The sequence below is a fragment of the Exophiala oligosperma genome (genome assembly GCF_000835515.1).
Source record: "Exophiala oligosperma strain CBS 72588 unplaced genomic scaffold supercont1.5, whole genome shotgun sequence".
In the NCBI taxonomy this organism is placed as follows: domain Eukaryota; kingdom Fungi; phylum Ascomycota; class Eurotiomycetes; order Chaetothyriales; family Herpotrichiellaceae; genus Exophiala; species Exophiala oligosperma.
This window is the reverse complement of record NW_015622822.1, coordinates 2,613,573-2,638,423: the sequence shown is the minus strand read 5'-3', so window position 1 is coordinate 2,638,423 and position 24,851 is coordinate 2,613,573. Positions and strand designations below refer to the sequence as shown.

At 50.1% G+C, this 24,851-nt stretch overlaps 4 protein-coding genes across 5 annotated transcripts; all 4 read right to left on the bottom strand.

Annotated features, from left to right (window-relative positions):
- Positions 1–7,147: 7,147 nt before the first annotated feature.
- On the bottom strand, positions 7,148–10,753 carry PV06_06256. Of its 2 annotated transcripts, XM_016407352.1 has the most exons (4): positions 10,438–10,753; positions 9,704–9,788; positions 9,443–9,646; positions 7,148–9,381 (listed from the first exon to the last, which is right to left on the bottom strand). In XM_016407352.1, exon 4 carries the CDS (start codon positions 9,162–9,164, stop codon positions 7,920–7,922), a length of 1,245 nt encoding a protein of 414 aa, XP_016262956.1. In that variant the 5' UTR covers positions 9,165–9,381; positions 9,443–9,646; positions 9,704–9,788; positions 10,438–10,753; the 3' UTR covers positions 7,148–7,919. The 2 variants fall into 2 exon arrangements, with proteins under 2 accessions (XP_016262956.1, XP_016262955.1); XM_016407351.1 differs by having other exon boundaries at positions 9,704–10,753.
- A 5,445-nt stretch (positions 10,754–16,198) lies between these two features.
- PV06_06255 (uncharacterized protein) lies at positions 16,199–17,461 on the bottom strand. The gene has a single exon (XM_016407350.1). The coding sequence runs from the start codon at positions 17,384–17,386 to the stop codon at positions 16,400–16,402; it is 987 nt and encodes a 328-aa protein (XP_016262954.1). The 5' UTR covers positions 17,387–17,461; the 3' UTR covers positions 16,199–16,399.
- A 2,833-nt stretch (positions 17,462–20,294) lies between these two features.
- PV06_06254 (aspartate-tRNA ligase) lies at positions 20,295–22,746 on the bottom strand (the record flags this gene model as incomplete). The annotated part of the gene is made up of 3 exons (XM_016407349.1): positions 22,436–22,746; positions 21,545–22,389; positions 20,295–21,494 (listed from the first exon to the last, which is right to left on the bottom strand). Exons 1-3 carry the CDS (start codon positions 22,713–22,715, stop codon positions 20,295–20,297), a joined length of 2,325 nt encoding a protein of 774 aa, XP_016262953.1. The 5' UTR covers positions 22,716–22,746.
- Positions 22,747–23,134: 388 nt separating this feature from the next.
- Positions 23,135–24,669, bottom strand: PV06_06253 (uncharacterized protein). Its single transcript, XM_016407348.1, has 2 exons — positions 24,490–24,669; positions 23,135–24,427 (listed from the first exon to the last, which is right to left on the bottom strand). The coding sequence occupies exons 1-2, from the start codon at positions 24,583–24,585 to the stop codon at positions 23,240–23,242; spliced, it is 1,284 nt and encodes a 427-aa protein (XP_016262952.1). The 5' UTR covers positions 24,586–24,669; the 3' UTR covers positions 23,135–23,239.
- Positions 24,670–24,851: the final 182 nt, after the last annotated feature.

Below are 24,851 nucleotides of genomic sequence, written 5' to 3'. Positions count from 1 at the left end.
AGACAGCAAGACATGTCCGATATATTCACCCGTGGCGCTCGACCTCGCCACGATTTTTTGTCTCAATTCTGTCCCTACAACCGGAACCAGACGAGTTGGACGCTCGGAGCGTACGGCATAACTTCATCAACAAGTCCTAATTTGAGCCCTCCACTAACGTACCTCACGGAATTGGACATTCGTGGAAGAGGCTGCCCAGAAGGCATCTTACACCAAATTTGGACAGGTTTCTGCACAAGCATGGGCCCAAGGCTGGCCGGAAAGGAGCTGCGTGACAGCGGGTGGCACAAACAGCGTCCAAATTCTGACCGGTGAATCAAAGTCGTATGGAAGGGTGTCGCAACCCTCGCCTCGAAAGGGTCTAGGACGCCATGGAAAATGAAACTTTTGCTCGTGCAGCCGAGCTTCATATCTTGGACTCCTCGCCGAGGATGGAAAGATGCAATCGTTAGTAGAGCGAAAAAAAACAAAGAGATGCCATCAAGGCGGAGTGCAATTTGGCCACTTGGCGCGTGTTGGGCCAATCATGATTCGTTATGAGATACACTAAGCCTGAACAGGGAATGTACCTCATTTCCCCTGACTTGTGTATTGACGGACACGCCGTCGCTTCCACGGTTCAACTTCGTCTAGACCTCGAAGAAGTCGTCCTCATGAAATCGTTCCACGTGTCCCGATAGATCGGGCTAATTGTCGGTCCGCATTACGTGTGGAAAAGTTCCTCCACTATTGTGACTGGTGCCTATGGAGTAAGATGACCTCGGAATGAAGCTGGAATGAGAATAGCCAGACAGCCCTCGTTGAACCCTACAGTATCTTGACCATAGTCATGATCTCCCGTCAATAGTGTCTAGGGCAAGTACCCGTAGAGTGATGCTAATTCCGTAGATAGAAGGGATTAGTCTACACATCATTGATAGAAAGACCTTGCGAGCTAGACCCCAGGCTCCGATCAAGGTACTGTAATCGAAGGGCTTGATGATATCGTCAAAGTGGTATCCGAATTCTATGGGGTTTGTCAGATAGTGTAAGACCACTCGAACTCCGTACTCTGTACCGGACGGAGTAGATACTTCACTAACATCGTCGTAGCATCCACTTCATCCTTCTAGGTGGGATCATGAGAACTTCGGCTGGAGTCCACCAGGAGATAATAATCAAATACGGGGTGGAAATTGCTGGCCGCAAGATTCAATAAAAGCGGTCTCTTCGTGTATCCATTGAGCCTAAAGAAGCCGAAAGGTCTCGCCGTGGCAATCTATACTTAGGGTCTTCTAGATACTCATTCTAGCCACATCGTCTCAGTATCTTGAGGCGAGGAGAGGAAGGGCACAAAATGCTCATTTAGGACTACAGGAAGGGACCTGGGTAGTTTTTCGGTACCTATTTAAATTGTTGTCGTTCAGTAATGTTCAGGCGCGGAACTCGTCGCACTAGGGAGTGTCTGCTACAACAATACACATCTAGCCGACATCCTATAATGATACCGTATGCGACAAGAATAGATTATAGTAACATAGGACTTTCATCATGTACTGACAGATGGCTCAACTACAGTGCCTTGAACCCCTGACTCAGTATGGAGCATGAGGATTCCGCGATGACATTTAGGCCGCTTAGGTTAAGCTTGAAATCAAGGTGCGGGAGCTAATCATATTGTCGATAAGGATAAGGATAAAGATAAGTCTGAAAACCTGGGTAAATACTGTAGGTAATATAACAGCCCACGAAAACGCATACAAGAACACAATCCCACAAGAGACTCATCTGTTCCCCCAACATCCAAAGATACACTCGGTGTAGTTACAGAATCTTCGAGCGAAATTCATCTCATCTCGTGTGGAGCAATACTATCGGGATCGTCGGCGATCTGCTCGTTGTGACCATGACCCGTTGTCACCGAATCATGATACAATGTATGCCCTCCTGCATGGTTGTGGCTGCTAGGAGCTGACGGCCCTGGCTCTGACGACGAGCTTGTGGTAGCATGATCCAGTGTGTCTGAGGTGGCAGAACTGCCCGTCTGTCCAGCGAAATTTGTCTCTCCAAAGTTCATCGGCGGGATCTCAGTTCTGCTCTCAATGGGAGCGAGATTTTCGCCATGATATCCACTGTGCGAAGGACCTGTAACATCAGGAGCGACGGCTGAGCTGCGGCGGCGGGTTGCCGCTGCTGATGCGCCACTCGCGACCCCGGAAATGCTCGTTCGGTGGCGACCCGCAATGTTCTCGAAGGGGTCGTCCGAGAGTTGGAAGAGGGACTGCTTGCGTTCACGGACTTCGTACTGTTCAGCGGGTGTCATGCCCGTCTCGCCGATGCCAGCGATTTCTTTATCTGTAAACGCCGACTAGGTCAATTCTCACTTGATCCACACAAACCCAGGAGTGGTATTGGAACTAACTGGACACTTTCTTACGACCATAATAAGGGTCGTCTTGAGGCTCGAATCCTCCCTTTTTGCTCATACTGAACTTTCGAACATCGACACCGCCGAGGCTGTATTTGCGTTCACGGTTCCAGAACTCTTGGTCCGCTGTTAGACCTGTGTCGCCGACATCGTGAATCTCAGCGTCTGGGCAGGATGTTAGAGTTGACACCTGAAATTGCTCATAAGAGATCGAGAAACATACTAGAGATTCTTTTGCGGCCGTAGTAAGGGTCGTCCTGGGGTTCAAAACCCCCTTTCTTACTGTTGCTGAACTTTCTAACATCTACGCCATTGACGCTGTACTTGCGCTCACGATTCCAGTACTCTTGATCGGGCGAGAGGCCAGTGAGGCCGACGTCCTTGATCAAGTCATCTTGGATCCCAAAATTAGCAACTGAACAAGGACTTGGGCTAGCAGAGCCACATACCAGGGACCGGTTTGCGGTTGTAATATGGATCTGATGCCAACACCATGATTTCAACAAAGTAGGCAGTCGAGACAAGTGTAGAATAATGTCCAAGCCTAGTGGCTGCGAAGGGAGAAGAAATGAAGAGTAGATTGACCTCAAGAGAGAACAACTAGCCAAGCTTTGTTCTGTCTTTATACACCAGCGAGGCACGAACCAGGTGAGAACTTACTGGGTAGAGGGTGTGGGAATGCCCTGGAAAAGCCGGAACCCAGAGGAGCAGGTCATTATTACTTGCTCGTCATGGTTTGACAGCAGCCTTTGGGCTTCGGTTTGTCGTCGAGTAGCCATCGACCCCGCCCAGTCTCCAGGAATCTTGTCTGGGGTGTAAACGGGGAAGTCTGTGGCGACGAGGAGCTTTGACCTATGAGCACCTGCATAGCCTCGTGTTCGCATCCTGGACGGACCCAAAAGAAGCGAGGACGCACGATCATCTTACTCCAGATGAAGACATCATCGACGTAGCCGCAGTCATCCTCGTCCGTACTCTTTAAACCAGTATCTGGTGGTTTGCCACAATCGCAGTTGACCTCGCTCAAATTCTCGCAAGTACAATTCCCCTACATCCATCATCGAACGTCTGGGCTTTTGAGGTGCAGTTTATTTCTTAGTTGAGATTTCGTGGAAATTTTCGGCCATTTGTTTCTGAAAATCTGCCTGAGCATCTTGAGCGATTTGTAGCATTAAATAATGCAGATGGATAGAATGGAACGTAGGTAAGCCTAGAAAGCGGTCCCGAGACACACCGGCCAAGTCAAGTCAGCGTAAAGGAGAGGAATAACAGAGGGGATGAAGCCACCCACGTCAGCGCTTGAGGCACATGGTAATGTCGTACTCCGTACTACTTACTGTACTGCAACTTCAGGCTTGTCTTTCATGAATTTGAATACCAGACTACACCACGGTTGATGCTCCTAGTAGGACGCAGCAGTGACGAGAGAACCGGTATCAGATGATGGAGTGTTGCATTGTGCTTCCACGTCGCACAGTTATGCGACACTGATGGTAGCAGAAATCTTCAAGATGAAAGACCATCATGTACCAGTAGGTAGAATGTTCGACTGGCTAACCTCAAAGAACTGGAGTGAGATGCGAATAGATCTCGTTTATCCAATGGTGTCCATCACGTAAGATGTTTAGGTGAAAGATTTAGGGAGTGGGAAATGCGGTGCGTTCCAATGTCAACGCATTGAACGACACCTGGATGTGTCTGGCGGTCGTTGAGAGCAACAGTCGTCATTCACCCTTTACATGTAACTGCGTCTGAGAATGAACGTTCCAGACGCGTCCAACATGGCAGCACATTCACTCAGGCTGCCAGCGCCATTCAACAAAGAAATTTGCGCCTTCCAGCAACAAACATCACAGCTTCACCTCTGGAAATAATCAAAATTCTGTTGCGTAATTCTCCTAATAGGAAGGATCGGGCTACAGCCATGCATCTTTGCAGATACTACGCCAAAGGAGTTTGCGTCCATGGTGATAGTTGCAAATATCGACACGAAGACAACGCGCAGACTTCAGACATACCGATGCCTATTCTTCAAAATCCACAACCTTGAGACCAGAGGCAAAGATTTTCAGACCTCGAGCTTCTCGAACGTGCCGATTCTTTATCAGAGGTCGTTGCAAGAATGGACAATTCTGCAGTTTTGCTCACCCAAGCCCCGAGCCCGAACAATCCAACCTGGTAGGAGGAGACTTCAACCACCGCGAGACTTAAGCTGATCAATGCAGAACCACGAAGACACTCCAGAACTGGGACAAGAAGACCAACTCCATCAACATTTGAAAGGTGTCCTTGTGCACTTTGGCGATGGAGCTCGAGTCTCGAATGTTTTCTTCCCTCAACACCCACCAAGCAAATACGGTAACAAGTCTCACAAAGCTGCAGGAAAAGTCAAGATGCATACAATCTGCTGCACCTGGTTTAATCCTTCCAAGATCGTTTACCTAGTCTACCTGAGCAGGAAGTGGGCAGAAACAGCCACCAAGCGGTTCGAGAAGAGGTTTCAAGGTCGTAAAGTTCCGACTCACATCCAAGAACGCGACCATCCAGGGCTCGGACAAACATGGATGGTTACACTTTTGAACATGCCTGCCGACACGACCGATCAGCAATTGGGAGAGGTGCTCACAGGCGTGAGACCTAGATTGTACGAGCATGGAAAGCGAACATCAAAAATGACGGAAGCGGCTGCAAAGGCCTTCGTCGAAGGCTTGTTCGTGGACGACACACAGAATGGGTTCGGACATTCCAGCCTCATTACTAGCTCGACTGGCGCAAAATCGAAATTATTCATGAAACTCGAAAACCCGGCCCACGCAAGACATGCTCTCTCATGGTCGGGCAGGCACTACGACGAGCTAGGATCAAAGATCTACGTCGAGCAAATTGCCACGGTGAAGTTTCGAGTATTGCCCGAGATCTACGCAGTGTCAAAAAGTCATCTTGATGAGCTTCAACAACCAAAGGCCGAAGCTGGCGCAAATATGTCGACGTTTGCTCCCAACCAGCACGACCAACTGGTGGTGATCCATATTACTGGACCGCAAATTCGTGCCGTGGCGAAGATGAAGGGTCGAGTCGAGTCCATCCTCGCTGGTACTATAATACTGAGTGACGACAACAGCCACGCCTTGTGGGACGAATATTTTGCCAGCATAGAAGGCTTTGCTTTCCTTTGCAGCCTCTCGCGACCTGGAAAATCTTTTCTGTACAGGGACCTAAGGACAAGACGATTGTTCCTTCATGGTGATGACACTCTCCTCAACACTACTCGGCTTGCCGTTCTTAGTGAGATATGTCGTCGCAAGCAGTCCGTACACACTACCTTATTGGAAGGTGAACTGTGGTCAAAAGTTCTGCGTGGCGGCCTCAAACGTCTGACAGAGAGATACGGCAAAGGGAAAGTCAAGCTCCACCTCAGTTCAAATCAGCGAACTCTGATATTCTCTGGGAGTCCGGAAGAATTCAGAAGAGCGACAGAACTACTGGAAAATGTAGACCCTGAGACTGAGCCGAGGACACCGTCGCACTCAGATACTTCGAACGACAACAATGAGGAGTGTCCCGCCTGTCTCTCCGATGTCGAAGACGCCGTCGAGCTCACCTGTGGTCACAAATACTGCCGGGATTGTTTCGAGACCCAATGCAAAGAAGCCGACGGCCGCGAGGTCAAGATCGTCTGCTACGGCGCCGAGGGTAACTGTGGCCAGTCGGTCGATCTCGACACCCTTCGAACGATCCTGTCCCATGAAAAGTTCCAAGCCCTTTTGTCTACGTCCCTGGAATGTTACGTCCGCAGTCGCCCAGACCAAGTGACCTACTGTCCTACCCCGGACTGTCCGACCATCTACCGCGTCACGAGCGACCCTGGCGAGATCGTATGCGAAACCTGTCTGGCCCTGACGTGCACCAAATGCGGCAGCGTCGGCCACGACGGCATCACCTGCGGCTTGGCGCGAGACGAGGCGTACAAGGAGAGCAAGGAGTACCGGGAATTCCTCAAGATGAAAGAAATGCACAACATCAAGGACTGCCCGAAATGTACCACGCCAATCCAGAAGTGGTCCGGCTGCAACCACATGATCTGCGGCTCGTGCAAGACGCATCTCTGCTGGGTGTGTCTGCAGACGTTCGAGGATGGCATGGCTTGTTACCGGCATCTGACGGGTGTCCACGGCAGCATCGGTGACCATTTGATCCCACAGGAATTGTTGGATGATGGCTGGGTTTGATCAAAAATTGGACGTGGCAGCAGAACGGACATGAGCATGACAGGAAGTTCATGATACTCACAAAAGTCGTTGTACCCTTGTTGAGAGTTTCCCCCTTTTATCACACGCAGTCATAGTTTGCCTGCTTTTCTTTTCCTCCTCCCCGTTTCAAAAAGTCATTGTTGCTTCCACTTGATCGTCCCCTATCTAGTCAGACAGAAGAAGAAGAAGAAGAAGAAGAAGAAAAAAGAATAATAATGGAATCATCTTCAAATCAATATGACCCGAGACATCCGAGTAGAAAGATCAAGAAACAAAACAAGTAAAAAGTGTGTCGGGGTCGGAAGCTGGAACCTTGACGAATGAAAAGAGCATACATAATATATTCAAAATTAGTCTAAATGTACAATTCAAGATAGTATAAAAAATCTTCGTTCCCTCTACCGATCCAGCCCACTAGAGAGCATCATCGACTCATACATTTACCGGAATAATGAAACAAAAGTAAAAGAAGCACCCTCCAAGATTATTAAATCATGACAAGGCTCAGATTTGTTATTGACACAGTTATCGAGGGGTTGATCCTCATCGAGTACCAGACGCCTGCTCCTTTGAAAAAGGTAGGTCAGGCAAGATGTAGCACTCTAAGCAACAGAAATTACTTTGGCCCATTTCCTCGCTGCCAGACAAAACAGATCCAGCAAAGGTATCTAATCTTCTCTTTCCCTGTGATCGAAAAAAACTCCATTTTCCCTTTCAGCCATGGCTAGCTATTGTTCACAATTTTTCGCTGCCTCCTAAAACGAACGAATGTTCTTTCAATTTAAACAACCTCTTGTCGTCGCTTCGGAAAAAGAGTCGTTTCCGCTGACCGCGACTCAAAAACCCCGAGAAAATTATCTTCCTTTTCTGTTGCTGACTCGAGAGCCTAAGCAGTCTCTCGCGTTGCTTGCGCTTCGAGGGCGGAAACAATGCTTGAAAGACTGGAACGTTTGGCTGCTGATGTGTTTCTTTTTTTGTTTCAACCCGTGGACAACACACCTCTTGCCTCGCTTCGATTTTGATTAAGATCAAGAACGTTGCCGCAGATATCCTTTTTTCCCTTTGCCTTCCATGACTCTTGAAGAAGTACTAGCTTTGATGTCGAACTGGGACGCTTGCAATGCAGATAAAAAATACATTCTCACAAAGACGATTTGTTGTAACAGAACACTCTGTGTTGCAGAGCGATACTTAGGTTGGTGGGAGAATTGAAGTCGTGATGATCAACATTCTATTTTGTTTATGGGGTTGCCATGATTTTCTTAGTAGGATTCTGCGCTCCAATGGTTGGTGGTCGAGGAGTATTGAGAGGAGTATTGCTGGCCAACAATGGCGTTAGGGGTCGGGGTAGGAGGAGCGTATTGATTTGGGGCGCCAAAGGTCTTTTGTGTCACACCGAACATCTCGCCTTCAGGAGTGATGGGAGGGGTGTAAAGACCATGTTGAACGACCGAAGGAAATTGAGGCTTTTGCGGCGTGGCGTAGGTCTGGAAGTACTCGGTACCTGCAGGTTTGACATTGACTGAAGGTGGAGTGAGCTCGTAGGTTGGCGTCAGTGGTGCTCTGGTTGAAGCAGACATCGCAGCAGCCTTCTGTGTGAGGAAGTTTGACAGAACCCGCGAGACGCTATTGTAGCGGACAGAGGCGTACTTCCGAGTAAGAATAGATGAGGGCTCATGAACCATGTTCAGCAACTCCATGACAGTGGTGCTGCAGAAGTGGGATCCGAATTCATTACCACGGGCTTGAGGGCGGCCGAGGATATGTCGTGCAAGAGCCAATGCGGACAGCGAGAGGCTAGAAGATCGTTTCGACACGAACTCTCTGTGGTAGAGAGCGATCTCCAAAATGTAAAGGCACAAGCTTTCCACCTCAGGGTCATAGACATTATCCTTGACTGCCAAACGCATGAAAGAGTCAACGGTGGGATGACCGATGGCCCAGCCAAGCGTCGACAGAACATGCCATTCCATCTGCAAGAACATATCATCGTCATAGAGTGAGCAGCACATTGACTTCAGCTCCTTGATTGTGGGCACCTTCTCTTTCTTATCTCCATACTTTGCAGCAATGAGCAAAGCAGCACATCCAACCAGTTGATAGTGACGTTTGTAAACAACTCTTTTGGAGCAGTAGCGGTCAAGAAGGTTGATTGTGAGAAACAGGGTTTCGGGTAGGAGTTGGAAAGCGGAATGGGCTTCGACCAGGAAGTCAAGCAGGTATGGTCTCATAAACCATTGAATCTCTGTCTGGATGTCAATCGCATCCACGTCCGCCATGGTGTCGGCGTCCATCTTCAGCATATGCTCAAGCATATCATTTTGGTATTCATCTGAATCTCTTCTCGACAACTCTGAAGCGAGAAGCTGTTGTCGACGTCTTGCAACGTCCTTTGCATGGTCCATATTCTTGCTCATAGGTTGGGTAGGTTCGTCGAAGATCTCGACGATGCCACTCTCGTAGCCGCTATCGTTGGAGCCGAAGGAGGAAATTCTGTTGTAAGCCATGTTGGATGAAGTGCTAGATGGTGTTTGAAGGTGGGTATGTGAGGGGATATGGGACGAGGTCTTGCCAGCAGGTTGAACTTAGGACGACGGAGAAAAGTGAATGACAGTCGTATGTAAAATAATCCTCAAGGAGTGAATGACGGGAAGCAATCAGATGTTGCACGAGACTGGAGGTGGCCAGGAACCAGGTGAGATGCTCTTCTAGACCGAGGAGTATCTGGAACGTGCGCAGGCGTGTCAGTTACCCAATGGGAGAACGGTGAAGTGACATAACCAACCTGGAAAGGGAGAAAAATAGCACGACGATTCAAGAATCCTTGTTACTAGGGATCATCTAGTCAAGGATCGGAATGGCGGGAAGATTGAATGCTCGTGCGTCGAGGGCAACGTAGGTCGAATGAACGCCTCCGTTTGGATGAGTTTTGGCTGTGGTCAGGAATGTGGGCTAGGTCATCCACAAAAGGATGCCAGATTTCTGCGCACTGCAACGGATCGAGATCAGTTTGATTGTCAAGGAGACGATGAAGAAAAGCTCTGACCTTGACCTCAGAGACTTGAGGATTGTAGAGGAATTGTTTGACCCGACTTGTACTCGAGACGAGAGCTTGGTCCAAAAGAGGATATCTGCGTTCACATAGATCAGTAAATGTTGGTCCATGGTGCAATTAAACGCATATGATAAGCCGACAGGAATTCCATTAGGATCATGTCGAATAAACGATATGTGGTCCAGGCGAGCATCGTCTCCAGAATAAATTGGTCGTCGATATTTGGGGGCTCGAGCGTAATAGGGCCATCACTCCCTCGCAAGAATCACACACTGCACATCCTTTTCCTTAAGCAAGACGTAGTCATGAATGCAGGCAGCACCAGTCGCCCTCAATAACCGCTTGCTCCCTTGCCAGATACTTCAGAATCTAAGCTCGGCCTTTCGTCACTGACGTCTTTCTTTCCCAGCAGTATACAATCCACCTCCTGGCATGGTTGTCACTTGACTACTTTCCATCCCAGTCTGGTATGGATCAGGCACATCGAGAGGGGGTCGAGTCGATAGGGGTCGTGGTACCGAGGGAGGCAGAGATCAACGGTCTCGATTACTCGGATTGGTCGATAGGTATGTTGCAACGATGAGAGAACCAGGTAAGGTAAGTTGTATGCAGTCACTCGATTTGGGCCACACCCAGGGGAAGGTCGTGGGTGACCCAGGCTCTTTACTTCGCATGTGCACCTTTCTTTCCCTCCAGAATCATCAAATGCAAGAGACTGTTCTCACCTTTTCGAGCCTAGCTGGGGTATTTCGAGTGCTTCCGGTGACCTTTGCAGGAACGCTATCCAGAACGTCCAGTCAAACGAGTGCAGGTCGGCGAGAAGGGCAAGCTTTGAGTAGGTGACCTCGGGCAGTGCTCAGCAGGAATAGGTGAGAGGGATAGGAGAGGAGTCGTGGACAGTCGAGATACTCGAGAAGGATTTCGTGATATCTTTTCGTCCAACGACAGAGGAGAAGGGGAAGAGAGAGGATAAAAGGACGAGGTCAAGGCCTCATGAATAGCGGGTAAAGGACGACAGTGGAGGAGACGAAAGAACAGGAGATGGCACCGTCGAGATGAAGTGAAAGACGAGTGGAGAGTGGAGTGTGCGAGAGGTTGACAGGAGGAGTGAGCTCGCCGGCGGTGATTGGGCGCGGCAGGCAGCCCAGAAGCTTGCAGGGATGACAAGGATTTGCGGCGACGACGACGTGCAGCGCGCGCAGCCAGCCAGAAAATGACAGTAACGAGACAGCAGGCCGAGGCGAACCAGCCCGTACAATACACCGCAAACTCGGTGGTCATGTTGGTCAATGTGTATCAGGTCATCAAACCACGGGCCCTTCGAGGGTCCTTTTCGAGTCCATCTTCGCGACCTCTGCTGTGGCAGAAACTCATTTGCTCGGCTGTCTGATTGACCACAGCTCCTGCCAGGGAACTGCCAGGAGACCAGCTAGGGGACCAGCGCCCATCTACCAGGCCCTCTGGGAACCCATGGTACTCCCCGCACGGTTGTTTCCTAGGCACGCCTACCACGCCTACGGGACACCTAGAGGACTGTGCCCGCGGGCCTTCTAGACGACAGCCATGCTAAACCGCGAGCCTACAGAACCTTGACTACAGCGTATCACAAACAACCCCCTTTCGCTTCAGCAACCAACCCTCCAACCATCTGTCATCCATGCGATTGACCGACAGCACAATTTCCTCCTTTCCAGACATCTGGTCTTGGTCAAACTGTGTAGCACGCCCGACATCTCTGCTTCGACAGGCAAGCTCTATGTAGGTACCTAGGTATTTCCGCTGGTCATTTCCGTTTCGTTTCGTGTGTTTACCGGTATGATACAAGCACATGCGAGTTACAGCCGACAGTCTGTCTGATCAGCTTCCTCGTCCACCGTCTCGTACAGCACATCAGCACTGGTCGCGCGGCTGGGGGTCTGGAGAAAAGCGCGTCAGGTCGCGTCTATTGGCCCGGCTAGTGGACAGACTTCTTGTTTTCTTGCAGGCCTAATGCAAGCCTACATTGTGCCAGTCGCTCGGGGCCAAACCTGGCCACGAATGTCATTGCAAGCTTAGAAACACCATTGACAACTGCCCCCTGCCAATTGACGTGAGATGCGCTTGCTCACTGTCAGCGGCACGGCCTCGCCTTGGCCTACTTGGTTAGTTACGAGCTGACCGGAATTCATCTCGACAGTGTGATGCAGATATCTGGTGGTGTTCAACAGAGACGCCTGGGACCTGCAATACTGTTGCCCTTCGTACTCCCACTCCTTCTCTGCTGTGTTGCATGACGCTTCCGAAGTTTCATGAATCGTGCAACTTTGAAGCTGCAGGGATTGGCCCTGTCCAGCACGGGTCAGCAACCCCTGCTCGCGTGCTGTTGTTGCTGAGATCCAGAGATCTGCTCTATTCCAGTAACAGGTACGGAGCTCCTCCGAATTTCAGCCTCTCGGTCAATGGTCTCAACCTTCCAAGCGAACTTCTAGCAACAGCCGCCAATGGACAATAGATGCAGGCTGTCGGTGGCGTCCAAGCGGGACTTCATCGCCGCTGTCAATCTCCAAGCCAGCCTTACTGCTAACTGAAAATGTCGGACTACCAGCACTTTCTCATCTCTGGCATCCAAATCGGCGACCTGGATTTGATATTGACCATGCACATCCTGGTCGATGAATTTCAATATGGCAGCAAGCTCAACACTACGGAAGGCGTAAGATGATAGATTTCCTGTCTCCCCATCCGTAGCTCACGACATACTCTGCCCTTGTGTCCCTGACCGTTACCACTGATCAAATGTCACTCCCGGTAACCCGCCTTGGTTTCTTGAGCGGGCTCCAGACTCCAAACACTGCCGCTGGGAGTCGGTACTACTCGACGTGCATGAAACTGCCTGACCGTTACTCTTCGAGACCGCGAGCCAATCCACTGCCTGACATCACTGCGGATGAGGCTAGGACGACGCCGGCTCTGCGAAACCACAGAATACATGCATATCCCCAGTGACGATTTATCATTCAAACAAAAAAGTCTCAGCGTGAGGATAAAATTTTTTTCTCAACATCATGCAATGTATACATAGATCCACGCTGGCCGCAGCACGCAGCACGCAGCACACGCGAGCGAACCACACACAACACGAAAAGAAATTTTCTGGTTGCAAGCGAAACGCATGACGGAGATGAGATTGAGACAACCGAGCCTCCGATGCACCTGTACCAATGTAGCACCCGGTAACGACGTCATGCAGCCTTTTTTGCTGTCGAATTTGTTGTGTCTACAGATGTTGTAGCAGTGTTATGGGACGTAGTCGTGTTGTTTATCCCATAATCTGCTGCTTGCCGTGTGATCGGCCGAAAAAATCAGCTTCAGCAGTTGTATTTCTGTCATGTAGTACGTATATAACAACATAGTAGCCTCGACCAGGCCGAGAAGCTTCAAGGACAAACTCGAGCCTGTGTCTGGCTGCGTGCTGGAATCATGGTAGTCACATTCCGACGCTACCAGGTCAAGCTCACCCCTAGTAGCAGAAACACGGGACCTCCGGCCTGTGAGGCCAAAACAGAAATCTAAGTCCAGATCCGCATAGGAGGTCCCAGGATGGTCCGAGGACTGGCTCCCAAAAGGCAGGAGTCCACAGACTAGAAGACGCGCCGAAATCCATGACACGCGCCTCTTTCCAGATTGGAATCAAATTTGGCCAAAGTGATTGCAGCTGACGCGTGTGGGATTGTTTAGCTCGAATCCGCTCCGGACGGGCATACAAGACCATCATTTTAGTGATGATTGAGGAGTGTGGTTGGCGACCGAAGACGCAGCAAGAGACAATCCACGTCTCGTGCTGTCAGTCTTGCTTTCAGTATGCCCGATGTCATCTTTCACACCACCAGACCCCTGGTGCTTGTCGTCACTGGTGGTCATTCAGGGCCTCATGCTGAAACGTTCAGACATGACCCCTGACAGCTCGAGGACCCTTCTTCGAGATCCGACCCTGGCCATGCAGAGAAGGTCAATGTTCAAGCTTCCATGGCCAAGCAGAATCCGACAGCCTTTCAAAATTCGCCTCCCCCAATAGTACGCTGATCTTGCACGGCAACGAGATTGCGGAGAAATGCCACCAGACGCCTCTTCTACTTGAGGAATCTAGGTCTTTTCGTCCTGCCTCTTTCTCCTGTTGATCGTGCGATAGGGATGGTCTGGAGCACCTTCACCAGATGCCGGTCCACTCGAATTTCCTCCAACATCTGTCAATCCAACCAAGCCTGTCGCCATGCAGGATAGTTTCCCCTTGTTACGGTCCTTGGGACGATGTCCTATCGGCACTTTTCTGTGTGGTCTTGTGCCATTGAATGCACGATAACGTGGTCGATGACCATTCTTGGACTTTGAGGTCCGACGCTAACGAGACTGCTTGATCTCAGAAGAAACATGGGAATGCTAATTTCTAGCCACCGTCTGCAGAAAGGCTGGCTGAACAGCTTTCATTCTATCGTTGACAACTCATTAGTGCCTGGAACCACACTTTCAGACATATCGGCTACGAGCATGGTATACCAAAGACACCCGCATACGTACGTGGTTGTTTAACATGCGAATAAGACTTTTTGCAGGCTGATCATGAACTCATTATCATCGCCACTGGTTGCTTTCTGCCCCAAAGTTTGCAGGCTTCCGTCCGTTTGTATGAGCACTCGCGGAGCCGCATAGCCAGATGTTGAAACCCCAGTCCAATTGAGCCTTTCTACCGCTCTTTCCGTCTCTGTGCGAACAAGAAGCAGAATTAATTTTCTTCCTCACTGTTAGTTTTGGTCAATTGACACAAACACAGAAGGAGACCGAATCTAACAGGCACGCACAGGTCATCACGGCCTCAACCACCCACGTAAAGGTCATTTCCGATGGCGTTGATCCGTCAGGCTGCACGAGGACAACGGCAGATGCAAAACCACCGATCTCACCCGCCAGGCACTATAACATACAATTGTTTCATACCAACCTCATGCACAGATCAGAGATCGTCATAACACTTGTTACTGTGACGAAGCCATCTGTCTATGCAATGTCCTCCATAGGGGCTTCATCCTTCATCTGCAAAAGCCAAGCCGGCGATGTCTGTATCTCATTTGAAAGTGACTAGTATAGCGCCGACAACAATGCCGCTCTCAAAGTCCATGCTCAGAGCCATCGTTCAGTGCCTCACTAGAATTTCACGTCGTACTCAGCTCCAACTTGTGCGGCGAAAACCCACTACGCAGGAATGGCAACTGTTATCTTGGAAACTAGTATGGTAAGATTGTTCTCTCAACATCTGGGCGAGATTGGCATCAACATGCTAGTCAAACAACAAACTGCCATCTGATTTGGATCACACGGAACTTGGTCTTGAACAGCTGGCTTAGAAGTTTGCCAAGGTATAGTTCAAGAGTGCCATTCAGGCGGAACTCTGGAATGATGCTTTCCAGGAAGTAGTATCCCTTCTTACAACTGTTTGTATTCCCATCCAGCGCGTGCAATGTGGCTACCAATCTGCACCTTCCTCCCACGATGTGCTTCTACTTGTCAGGTTTTTCGCTATGGGGATTTTGATTGTTCTCCTTCAGCTATCCTTGGTCATGAATCGAAGAATTTCATTATTGGAAGCATGCGCATGCACCGCTTGTCTTGGACCAACATGAACCAAACACTGACGTTTTCAATACTCAATGCTGAAGGCTTGGAATATCGTCAGGTACACTATACATACTCTACTACGGTCTTTCCCAAGCGGATGCCTGAAGTGAAGTAAGTCTGCCTCCTGTCACGCTATACGTCCTGCTCTGCGTTTGACCAAGATGCAATCCCCTGAGGAAACCGCCCAACGAAAAGATCGCCCTGCAGAGGTAAGAATATACTTTATGCGAGATCGTCTCTGCACGATCCCCGGGGGTTTAGGGCCGGTGAAAGGGTACGGAGTGAATCTTGTTTCAAATCACACAAAGGTCCGGCGTGCATAGTGCATACGCTGTCCCCGACCTTTCCCTTGATGACCTTGGTACACTCTATATTTACCTGCCTAGGCGGGTAAGCCTATGGTACTCGGACTCCTTCATATAACGGACCATGAGGCTGGGAAACTTTCCTTACGGAGGTATCTACCTAACTTAGTTGCGATGCGAGATCCCTGCTGCCAACCCCGTATCCAGACTCGTATCGACGCATGTGAAGCTTTTCCTGACATTTCTTCCTGTGCAGCTGCAAAAAGGTTTTCTTTTTGTTTTAAATCTCCGTTGACAGGCCTGCAGTGCATTGCATCTGCTTTTGCATGCGGAGGTATCTATTTAGGGAGTTGTCAACAAACGAAGTACGACTAAGTTTGGATTGAGGGAATTTTTTTTTTCAACGGCCCTGGTAAGGACATGGCCCGCGACATGCAACACGCCGCAAACTGAAGCGAGACCAGGCCTATACATAGATTTTGATTTCTCTCGAAAGAAGCCGCAACTTTTGTGTGTACAGAGGGTACGGAGGATAATAATATCATTGAGTTTTGGACTCTGATTCGATTTTATACAGTATTTGTTTGTGAGGTATGCGTAAAACATATGCCGTCAAAAATGATTCGAGCGTCTGCTCCAAAGTGCAACCAACCTGCAAGGCAGAAAAGTTCCTTGACTATAGAGACGTAACGAAGACTACAATAAATTTTGGGAAACCAGACATATTTCAAACTTATCCTCTACGTCTTCCACTGCTGCTGCCTGGTCTCGGCGAGGTCGATGGGGAAGAATTCTTGACGTTACGGGCGTTTGTTTTCAAAGCCTCCTCGGTGGCCAACGCCGCCTTTGTCCCCTTTTGTCCGACACCCTGTAACTTTTTGGGCGTGTTGGAGTTTGTGGCGTTGGTGGTGGTGGTGTCGACTTCTTTACCGTGACCGGCCGTGGTCGGACTGTTCCAGTAGTACAAGACCTGGGCGGCGAGGATGGCGTTGAGGGCGAACCCGGCGACGAACCCGTAGAGGATGAGTTTGTCGTCCACCTCCTGCAGGGTGGTGTAGATGCGACTCAGGCTGCCAAAGAGGTAGTTGAAGACGGCAAAGGCCGACAACTGACCGGTCCCGCCCTGTTGCCAGATGGTGAGGATCTGGGGGAGTTTGCTGGCGATGCTCAAACCTCCCGCTCCGGCCTGGAGGTTCGTCATCTGCGCGTCGCTGACCAACGTGTCCGAGACCATGAGGGCGTAGACGGCGCTCCCCACCGCCACCAAGAATGCACCCGCCTGCGCCGTCCTTTTAGAGTAGACCAAAATCAAGACGCTAATGACCACGTCTTGGACCGCGATCAGGCTCGTCTCGCCGTAGGTGCTGAAGGGGAACCCGTTGCGCATGTTGTAGGCCAGGGTGATGACGAAACTCGCCGTCTCCAGCAAGTAACTCGTAAACGACAGTCCCTCGGAAGACTGCGACCTGACCAACTTGATGATCTGGGGGACCTTCACGATCGAGGCCGCGGCGATGATGCCGATCCCCAGAGCCTTGGAGATGGCGAGAGACACACATTCCGGGTGAGAGGTGACGTCGAGGTCGAGCAACAACGCGCTGTGGCAGGCTTCGCCCAGGAGGTTGAGCGCGAGGTCGTTGACGGGCGCCGGGAGGCTCGACGTGACGGGGACCAGGTACGGTTTGAGGGGGTCGAGGACGAGGTGTTGTACTTGGTCCATCGTGAACGGTGTGCGGGAGGTGGTTTGTGTGAGTGTGCGTGTGTGTGTGTGTGTGTGAGAGAGAGAGGGGGGGGGGAGTGCAGGTCGGGAGACAAATGGTGACAGAGATGGCGACGGGATTTCTGAACGATACAGTACACAGTATTCTCTTGTTGTTGTTAACTACGAGTCCGGAGGACCTGACACTCCATAATTGCCATTTGTGGTTTTGGGTGGCCGCTTTAACCCGAGTGTTTAACTGAGTGCTCCCCAAGCAACATGCCTAATCTGGCCCGATGCGAGTTGTGGTCCAGGCGCCACGACACTATTACAGTAGTAACAACCTACAGAAAGACTACAGTATACAAACCATGGCGAAGTGAACACACTGTTTGAAACTGCCCGTCGGGATAGTTCGCAGACAACATCTCGGAGACGGATTCTCTAGCGCTGTTTATCTTCAGTGTCACTATGGATAAACTTGTACCCCGTGTATGCGCCCAGGCGCATCTGCTCACTCGTAGGAGATGTGGTCTGGCCTTGCGCCACGAGCTACCCATTGCCATTACCCATACCAGTCCTACCCTCAATATAGGTACTTGGATACCGTGTCTTCATTCCTTCTTCCTTCAATGCTCGTCTTCCTCATCATCACGTACAGTGACGTATCCACCCTTTCCATCAGTTGCGTTGAGCTCATCCAAGAGAGTCTTCATTTCACGCTCAAATGCTTCACCATCGGTGCATTCCCCGGCCGATTCAAGGTCAATGATCGTAACGGTCTTTGGTCCCCCATCAGCAGCTTCACGCACGAGAAAATTGTGCCTATTCACATCGCCATGTAACAGACCCAGAAGATGGAACTTCTTCAGTGCGTTGCAGCATTCATCCAAATCGTCTGGATCCGCGCGTCTCGCATCTTTGATGTACTCGATCACGAGCCACATGGGTCTTCCCCCTTCTGTCAGATGGCCCAGGAATTGTGGTGCGATCCCGACGCCTTTTTGCTTGTCCAGACGCTCGTAGATTTTCGTTTCACTCTCGAAATACTGCATTTCCCAGGGGAACCTGGCGAATTTGATGAGAACCTCTTGTCCCGCTCTCATGCCCGCGACGTCCTTTTTAAGGTGCACCACCCAAATGTTGCTGCGAATCCGCTCCGAATGCTCGAGGTCGAGCCAGTCTATCTGCACCGGGCTCCATATGCTGACGATGGTCGGAAGCTCGACTTTGGCGTACCGAGAGAAGTATGGTGTCCCTTGCTCCGGATGGTTGGCGATATGGCCCTCGTTCCAATCTCCTTCGGGTAACGGTGGTAGCTGTGGGATGATCATGCGGTCCCATGTCATGTCTTCTGGATCATAGACACCGGCGTCGATTGTGACGTATTTGAATGATGTGTCATCGACCAAGATCCGGTAATAGCTTATATTCTTGGGATCGACTTCAACATTGAGGATTTGGATTCTTTCGCAGGGACTGCCCATGAGGCTAGATTTGTTCGCGTTGTGTCTTGACAGAATCACCGGATAATTGGAAGCCACCGTCGAAAGCGGTGAAGACAAGACGAGTATTGGCAGCTCGGAGAAGAAAACACTGTGTTGCAATCCCTTTGTTCTAGCGACCCTTGCTGGACAGAGTCTTACCTTCAACTTCTTTATGGAATGTACACTGGCGCAAGTGCCAGAACATTGGAGTGAACCTGTCAAAAGTACCTTGCTTTGACAGATTCCTACACCGGATTGAAATAGATCACGAGGGTGTCACTGAGTACTGCTTGCCCAATGAATTAACCATGCAATGACACTTCACAACACGAGGTGGCTCTGGACCTGCCAACAGCATCCCCTCTAAATATATACTACATGGGAGAACCCTGCTCTGAACGTCCGCTCCTACAAAACCTGCACTGCTCAGTCGCCAACGACTGGATGTCCTTTTAGAGCCCAGCCACTACCGTTGGTTTGTTGCTATTTCTGAATTGTCAGGAGATGCTGGGAGCCTCAGAATGCCTTGTGGTTTCGCCTTTCGTATCCTGTTCTGACCGACATCTATGGCCGCAGACTGCCTCTGTGTAGGTGTCGTCGATAGTCAGAAAATGTCGAACTATAATGAATCATATCATATCCTCGACGGTTGGTCTGCTGTAATGACGCGCAGGACCGAATATCCAGGTAAAGGAGAACCATGTGGAGGATTTCGAGTGGGAGAGCGTCAAGCTCCCCAAGGTCAAATTCTGCTCTCTTTCGAGGACGGTGTGTAGAGAGGGGACAGGCCCTTTCCAAGTCTTGATCGCTGAGGGTCAAGGCTCGCACCGACGGCATGGGACGCCAAATGGCTTTCAACGCTGCCTTGCTTAGACCGGCTTCATCTCCGTCTCCTCGGTCCATGAGCAATGCTCAGGACATACAAGCGGACGCAGAGCAAGAACGAGTCTCAGAACCAGACCGCAGGCGAGGCCGAGGATGGCGAATACGATGATGTTCACGGTGATGTTGACGGTGATGTTGATAATATGGTGTACCGCGTCTCGACGGACGGCGCGTCTAAAGCCACTAAGCCTTGCTAAGAACTAGCTCCATTATTGGAAGGTGCGCCGACTTCACTTCACATCCATGTTCCGTCTCTTCTCATCTGTACTTCGCCATTTGCTAGCTTGGTTCAAATGTTGAGGGGAACGATTGTCGGCTATATTCGAGGGCAGAATAGGGGCAGGGACGGCAGGCTTCTCAATACACACAACTTCGTGCCCAAAGATGAACATGCAGAGTCACGTGACGTGGAAAGGGGTACTCAGCCTCGAATACCTATACCGTAGGCGAACCAGGCATAAGTCCAATAAATTTGCTATCCACAATCGGTTCTACGCTTGATATTGAGATATGACTTTATTATTACGAGTTAAACTAGTGCTATATACAGAGTATGGCTACCCCTTTATTGATACTAGTGGAGAGTGTTTAGCCTCCACACTGTCATTAATAGCCAGGTGATATGTCGCCAATTGCTCCGCGGTCAGAAGTGATGGAGACTTGACGAACTTGTCTTCACCATCAGCGAACTTCGGAAAAGCAATCACATCCCGGACACTTGCTCGGCCGGTCAACATAGCCATAAGTCTGTCGAAACCGAGCGCGAATCCTGCGTGAGGAGGACAGCCGCACTTGAGGGCATTAAGTAGATGCCTAAAGTCCTCAAGTCGCTCAGCACGTAGTTTGAGAACATCTTTGAGAACGAGCTCCTGCATGTCTGCAACGTGAATACGTCGTGAGCCGCCACCAATTTCAACCCCATTGATGACCAGATCATAATGGTCTCCAATGATTTGGAGGGGGTTTGTGATCAAGAGTGACAGATCTTGATCCTTTTTCGGAGCAGTGAAGGGGTGATGAGTAGAGCAAAGTCCGGCGAGACCACCCTGGCCTGGTTCAGTCTCTTCAGTAGGCGAGAACAAGGGGAAGTCGACGACCCAGAGACCAGCGAAGCCGATTGGTGCAGAAATTAATCCTTCAGAGATTGCACTTTGTAGGACATCTCGTCGCAGGTTTCCCAGGACCGTCCAGCCGCCTGCGAACGAAGCTCTGGCGCGGGTTTGTATGATGAAAATATCTCCCGGTTCAGGCTCGAAAGTCTCCTCTACACGTGCAGCTGCCTCGTGACCGAAGCTGGCTAGTCCTCTCAGTGGCTTGGAAGGGTCATATATTGAAATTCCAGGCATACCGGCAGGATTGCTCGAGTAAACCGCCGAGGCTGGTGCGTCCAGAAAAGATCTGATAAAGCGGGTGCTCGTGGATGGATCGGCTCCTTGCATTTTGATCTTCAACATCTCGACGATCGGGTCTTGTAGCGATGTCAACATGCCTATGACATTCTCTGGCAACCATTCATCAATTCGATGTATTTCACTCCCTAGCCGCGTATCAGGCTTGTCTGATCCATATCGAGTCATGACATCTGCGTAGGAGAGCCTGGGAAATCTTGAGGGATCCGCGTGTGACGAATTCCCAGTGGAGACTGCATTTTCTATTGGCTGAACATCAGGCACATTAGGCCACACAAAATTGCGTACGATGTCTTCAACAACAGCCATCACTTCTTCAGCACCTGCAAAAGACATTTCCAGATCGAGCTGACATGTCATGTTAGCATTTGATGACCATTGGCTGTAATTTCACATACCTGCGTAAATTCGGGTTGTCTGTCTGCCCGGAGATCTTCGTCTCGAAAGCACTTTGCGAATTGGAAATACCGAGAGATCCCGGAGGCCATGAGCACCTGCTTGTATTGTTGAGGGCTCTGGGGAAGGGCATAGGCTAGACCCTTCCTTCTCGTGGGTACAATAAATTCTCTCGCCCCTTCCGGAGTAGACTTGAACAACAGTGGGGTTTCAATTTCGTCAAAGTCATTCTTCAGCATGCCCTCTCGAATTTTGGACGCAACCTTGCTGCGAAGACGTATCCGACTGCGGAGTCCGTTATCGGTCCTGAATTGGAGATGGCGTAACTCTGGTGGAAACGCCGTATCACATTTGGCAACGAGGTCCGCAGGAAATGTATTCAACGGTGATATTGATTCTGCCTGGATTTCGACCTGTGGAAGAAGGCCGATATGTCCCACAAAAGGGTCTAATTTTTCGAGAACTCTGTTTTCCTGGTCATCCAAGTTTTGTATGCGATCTGCTTGTCCTTTATTCTTGGGAGGCGCCGCTCGAGCCACGACAGAGCCGGTTATCTGAACTGGCGTGTGGCCTCTAATCTCTGTCGAAAAGACCTGGGACTCGACTTCGGCCTTTGAAAGCCCATGAGTCTGTCCTGACATAGGCCTTCTCAGCGTCTCCTTCGAGCAAATGACCTGGACAGCCTGGTCTAGGCGCGGGTTGACTAGCTGTAGGAACTCGAACTTCCCAGCTGATCTTTGTGAAGTGATGTAACCACATATTGTGACGATCCTGGACTCCCTCTTGCTAGCATCCAGCTCGATGGACGCAAGGCTGTCCCACGTGCTTATATGAGAGTCGTTGAGACCTATCGAGTCAGCCGTCACCCTGTAGAAAATGGTGGGCATCCTCACCACTCCGCTCGAATTGTTTCAAGCAAGAAGACTGTTTTTCTGACAGTACAGACCATCTCTGAGAGTTGCATCTTGTAGCGTCATGTCGCGCAGCCTCCAGATCCTTGTTGGACCTGGCTGCACTTGGTGCTACAGTAGAACTAGAGCGACGAACGCAGAGGGAAGCGCATTTTGGTCCATGGCCCAGTTGGTTCAGTTTCTGTTGCGCGCGTACATATTTTGATATCTCAATGTAGCTGTCGCGTAGTTGACGGACTCTGGCCGGTCTATTGACCAGCATGTTGATCTCTGTAGCTCAGAATACTGTAGCTGTGGCCGGCTTCGTGATAATGCTCGATGATCCTGCGCGAACATTTTTTGGAGAAGGCGCAGTCGGCGTTTGTGGTTGCGAAACTCCGACGTGTCTGTCCCTCCGCACAAAATCTCTTTTCGCAATTCTCATTCTTTATTTCCTTTTCTTCATCCCCCCAAGTTTTGAACATGTGAGTCGGTCTTGTTTCCACGATACCTACTTGCATTTTACTGACATTTTTACAGATGATGAAAGCCTAGTGTGTGACTTATGATATCTTTCTGCCTTGAAACCAGCAAGCTCTCTCTTCGGAGCCTAAGTGGCTTGCTGGCAGAGAGTTCGTGAAAGCATGATATCTGCGTTCGGCACAACCTTTCTTGTTACATTTAACGAACGCGAAGAAGGCATCTCTGAACAAAAAACTTGGAGGGGATTGTGGTTTTTCTTGATTTGATGATCTGGCGATGGCCCATGATTTGTGATGGATTTATATTGCCGATCTGATGAAGATTTTATTTTTGAGATACAGTTGGAACAGATTCGTAGGCTTCCATGAAAGATGTCCAGGCTGCGAGCGCTGCCTTGAACTGCGACGTCGGTGCTCCGAAAGCAATGCGGATAAAACCTCGATAGCTCTTGGAGTTACCGAAGGTAGTACTTGCTGGGCAGAGGAATATACCCGCCTCTTTCAGGAGCGCCGCGCAGAAGGCGACGTCGTCAACAGGCTTGCCCATCTTGTGGAACTTGAGCATAGCAGTTGTTCCAGCCTGCGGCTTTACCCACGAAACCGACCAGCTGTGTTCTTCAATGAACCCTTGAAGAAGTTCCAGATTTGTTTGGCATAGTCTGATATTTCTGCCTAACAGCGCATGAATGCATCTATCACTCAAAGCTTCAGCCGCAACTAATTCATCTAGCCGGGAGGGAGCTGAGGCGATCCGTATCTGTGTCGGCTGGCATGCTTCGAGGATTTCTTTGTCCTTGCAAGCTATCCACCCTGCTTTGGTTCCCGGCAGGCTGTAAGCGTGATTTATTGTACCTGTGACGATGACCTTTCTATATCCCATGTTGATTGCTGAGGGCGGGAAGTCTTCATCGGATGGTGATAATGAATGGAAGAGAGGTCTGTAACTTTCATCCGCTAATATGATGATATCCTTTTCCTGAGCCACTTCAATCAGAGCCTCTAGTTTTGATTTCGACACCACCGTACCCGTTGGATCACAAGGACTCTGGATCACAATCAATTTTGTATTTTCCTTGATGACATCCTTAAGATCCTGGACATCAAGCTGCCACTTCTTAGCTGGTTCGGCTTCCCATAGGGCCACCTCTATGTCGAGCGACTCGAGGGCTCCGAAGAGCACATTGTCGATGGGATGCTGACAAATAGCATGATCACCCTTTGAGAGAAGAGCAGACAACACGGCATAGTTCGCAGAAGCAGCTGCATTAGTTATCCTGATATTCTCATGAGTAACCCCAGCGGAGCGAGCAGAATACAACGATGCCAGATTCTTGCGTAGTTGAGCGTGTCCCAAGGGTGATTCATCGTCATTCAGCCTGACATCGTCAAGTGCCAGCTGTTGCTTTGAACCAGTTCTGTCTTCTGAGACCTCGAACAATTCTGCGACTGAAATCGGGCTAACGCTGGGCGAGAAAAGGTCATATTTTGCAGAGTCATGCTGCCACCGATTCCACTGAGGTTTGTCAGTCTCGAGACACTGGATAATTCTGACACTCTTGGCACAGTCTACGTTACCTCAGGTGGCATTGACGAGGATGAATCAGCCATTGTGCAGATTTTCAACAAGCAGAAGAAGGTATGGGAACTGAAGAGCTGGTCTCGATCTCGCATGACTTTGGCATGGGAATTTGAAACTGCTTATGCCGCGGTTGTGCGGAGCCTTTGGCCCCTCTACTCGTATGAGCCAGACGACATGATGCGGCGAAAAGGACGGAAGACGGAAGAGGGAGGAGCCCCATGTCGATGGGACGGGGGTGTTCGTATCTCGTGTTTGTGCCATGGTGCATACGGAATAGGTACCTGATTGTACTAAGGCGCCTGCGAATGGCTGTCATCGCACCAATTGGGGAGCTCCCAGACATTCTTTTAGGCTGCTC